This window comes from Etheostoma cragini, chromosome 9 (genome assembly GCF_013103735.1).
Source record: "Etheostoma cragini isolate CJK2018 chromosome 9, CSU_Ecrag_1.0, whole genome shotgun sequence".
Taxonomy (NCBI): Eukaryota; Metazoa; Chordata; class Actinopteri; order Perciformes; family Percidae; genus Etheostoma; species Etheostoma cragini.
Window position 1 is genome coordinate 995968 of NC_048415.1, and position 4030 is coordinate 999997.

Below are 4030 nucleotides of genomic sequence, written 5' to 3' on the forward strand. Positions count from 1 at the left end.
CACACACACACACACACACACACACACACAAAGACGGTGTGACTGAGGCTCATCATCATGCGATGGACACCAAGCAGCTTCTGTCTGACTAACAGGACACTCGTCCACTGAGTGGGTGCTTCATGTTCTGCAGCTGCAGACAGAGGTTCCCATCAGGCAGAGAGCAAATGCTCACATTAATATTCAAGCTTCTGGTCTGTCCAGACGTGCTGCTGCGGAGTAAAATGCATAATTGATGCGGAAATGTCCGACTACCCAGTCTCTGGTCCTCCGCCCTCGCCTTCCTCTCTCCACTAAATTATTAGTTACACGCCCACAATCAGAGCAATGTGATTCCCTGCAGATGGACAGGCCTTGGATATCGCTATCCATCACGCTGCGAATGTATTCATGGCCACGCCAGTCTGCCCGGTAAACAATGTCAGGGTTATTTAGAGGAGGATTATCTATTTTTTGGGTGTCAGTTTTGCAGCAAATCGTTCAGTTTGGGTTTTATGTTTCCTCCCCTGGAGCACAAAGACAGATGCTTGTCTGGAGCGTTCATTTTCACTTAATTATGCAGTTTGACATTAAGTTCTTATTAGCTCCTTTCTGAGATAGTTTTGCACTTTTTTTTTTGCTTTAACCGGATCAGTACTGACACACGCATCTGTCCTTCCAACGACAATTTTAAGTGGACGTGGAGGTTGCATTTCCCCTGGAAATCCAGATTTCTCATGAGACCACAATTTGAATTTCCTCAGCGAGTTACTCTGGCATCGAGCAATGCTGCTCATTAACTATGCCCTTGTAGCCGAGCTGCACCAATGACATCTGTGTATCTGATGTAGGCGGGGCCAGAGGCGAGCTGCACCAATGACATCTGTGTATCTGATGTAGGCGGGGCCAGAGGCGAGCTGCACCAATCACATCTGTGTATCAGATGTAGGTGGGGCCAGAGGCGAGCTCAACAGATGACGAAAGTTGAATCTACCAAATAGAGCCAATTATCCAATTGCGAGCAGTGATATTTTCAAATGCACCCTTGGTGCCCAAATCTAAAAGATTAAGGGTCTGGGTTTCCAGGCTAGGTCGCATTAGGGTTTGCAAGGTGCATTACTGAAAAGAAACACCTCCTAATGTTTTTAAGAAAACATCTAGCCCACGGCTGTGATGAAAAGAGGTGTAATGGTTCTGACACAAGAACTCAGTGCAGCTGATGCTTATCGTTTATTTGAAAAACCTTAAATGTGTTGGGGCATTGTTGTCATGATGTCCTTTGTTTTGATCCCAGCGTAAATTGACTTACAACATCTTTTCCAGGTCAAATGCGTAGTTTTTCGGCTCTTAGGATTACTAATGTTACCAGTAGCTCTGTGTGAGAGGCATAAACCGGGGCGATGGCGAGCCTTTAGAGCAGTATATATCCTCGATGTTCCACTTCTGTGATTGCTTCTTTGCCGACAGAAATTGCGCCGGATGTCCTTCTTTTCGGGCAGGTGTTACTTCTGTTTTCTTTGTGTACCAGTGGATTCATGAGGACTATGATTACCTGGTCCTCAGACCTCTGCAGGGTAAATCCAGACAGCTAGCTAGACTATCTATCCAATCTGAGGACTATGATTACCTGGTCCTCAGACCTCTGCAGGGTAAATCCAGACAGCTAGCTAGACTATCTGTCCAATCTGAGTTTTCTGGTGCACGACTACTTTTCAACATACACATACACCAAAACAAGTTCCTTCCCGTGGCTATGAGGCAGAGACACTGTTGCTCCGTCCGGCGCTTAATCACAACTGTGATTGGTTTAAAGTCTTTTCTCTTTCCACAGCGCTGTGGAGGTAGGTCTGGCAAAGGGAGACTATACGAGATATACGAGATACACCTCATTATCTCGTCAGATAGGGAGGGCGAGAGAATTCGGCTGAACCGATCCGTCAAATCCAAGCAGACCCATTCTTGTTTACCTCTTCATCTCCTGTCTTTTTGAGGGAGGATTTAGGGCTTTCATACAGAGGCCCATTATTTTCTCTTTTGTCTCATATTTGGAGCGGTTTGCTTTGAACATGCCGCTGGAAAATAAGTCTAATCTTTTATGATAGATCTTTGCAGACTATCTCTTTTAGTTTGGAAATCACAAAATACGTCCCAACATATTCAGTCATGTTTACCCAATACCACCAAACTGTTCATCAGACAGTGATTTGTTTGCCCACACAGCTCATTTCCTGTGCTTCTTATCGGTCGCTGAGGGAAACAAATAGACACAGAGTGTTCCTCTTCAGTGTGCTTACCTATTGTTCTCTCTCCTCTTTCTTTCCATCCTCTCGTCTTCTTCTCTCTCAGGTACCAGCCCACTGGACAGCCCTCGCAACTTCTCCCCGAACACAGCTGCACACTTCTCCTTTGTTCCTGCGCGCAGGTGAGACACACAGAGACACACTCAGATGTGCACACACACACACACACCTGGACAACAGAACAAAGTGCATCTTGTAGGTCATTAGGAGGAAGTTGGAATGAGCAGAAAAAGCAGCTGGCAATGGAAATTGCTAAGCTGTTTCATGTTAAACGAAAAGGATTTCACTCTTTAACTAAATGGTCTCTCTCTGTAGGGATCCTTCCCATGATGTCGTCACTCTGAATAACAATCTGAGACAAAAACAGAACTTTCAGTGGACGGAAATTGAATGTACACATCTGCCGTTAGGGGTTACATTGCAGCTTACCGGCTGCAGCTGCAGGCATGCTCAATACTGGACACATTTGACAAAAATATTGTCTCTATCAGTCACTTAGACACAAACACGTGGGAAAAAGCTTGAAAAATCCTTAAGTAAACCTTTAATGATAAGCACCATAATCAGACAGAAAGTGAAGAATGGATGAGCCGTACCTCATCTTTTTGTGTGTGTGCGTAACGGCTCGGTGTCCTTGAGAGTCGAGCTGCTGCTGATGATGATGATGATGATGATGATGATGATAGTGTTCGAGCTGATGACGAGGTAGATGTTCCCTCCGAGGCGTTCACTCAAACCAGGACTAATAAACCTCTTATCTGTCTGCGCTCTCAGCACAGATAGCACTTATTGTGTGTGGTTGGGTGTGTATGTGTGTGTGTGTGTGTGTGTGTGTGTGTGTGTGTGTGTGTGTGTGTGTGTGTGTGTGTGTGTGTGTGTGTTTTCCTGTGACAGACAGACAGACGGATGGATGGATGGATGGATGGATGAAGCATGTTGAGGAAAATCTGTGATTTTTTAAAATCCAAGATAAAATAAGATGTCATATAAAGGTTTGGGTTAACCCTCATGTTGTCTTCGGGTCATATTTGACCAGTTTTCAACGTTTTTTTTAATATCCAAAATAAAGGAGGACGAAAAATGTTGGAAAAAGCGGCAAAATCGCCGTGAAAAAAAATCAAAAATACAAAAACTTCATAAAGAAACTTTGTAAAAAGCCACAAGAAAACGATGACATAAGAGGAGAAGTTTTTATGGTCAAAGGGAAGACAACACAGGGGTTAATATTAAGACATGCTCAGCAAGCCTGCCTCTTAAATCTTCATTAAGGTGATGATAATGTTTCCATGGCAACACACCTTTTCTTGACAAAAACCGAACCCCCAGGCTATTTCCATGACAACATCATTAAACACTGCGTGGCAGCGGTGCAGCCGAGAACACTGGTTTGGAGTGGAAAGGCCTCTCTGACCGCTACAACAGTGACACCGTGTGGTAGAGGCCGGTATTACACATTATTGGTTTGAGGCGTCTTTACTGGTTCAATCAAAGGAGTTTGCTTTTTATTTTAGGAAAGGAGAGTTTGGAATATGTCAAGTTTAGGAATTGCATGTAGCTCTCAAACTGTTCACCTGATATATGAAACGTGTTTAAGCAGTGTGCAACAGTCAACCATAAACACATTATTCTTAAGTGTTTCTAAGTGTTTGGCTTTTTATATAAAACCCTTCATATTGTCTTCATGTTGTCCTCATGTTGTCCTCATGTTGTCTTCATGTTGTCCTCATGTTGCCCTCATGTTGTCCTCATGT

General features: G+C 43.9%; 1 protein-coding gene across 1 annotated transcript in view; it reads left to right on the top strand.

The window, feature by feature from the left end:
• The window catches only part of mast2 (microtubule associated serine/threonine kinase 2), a 168201-nt gene that overhangs the window by 114776 nt on the left and 49395 nt on the right, over positions 1-4030 (top strand). The window contains 2 exon segments of the mRNA XM_034880537.1: positions 2232-2305; positions 2307-2401. Of these exon segments, the coding sequence (XP_034736428.1) occupies positions 2232-2305; positions 2307-2401 (169 nt within the window).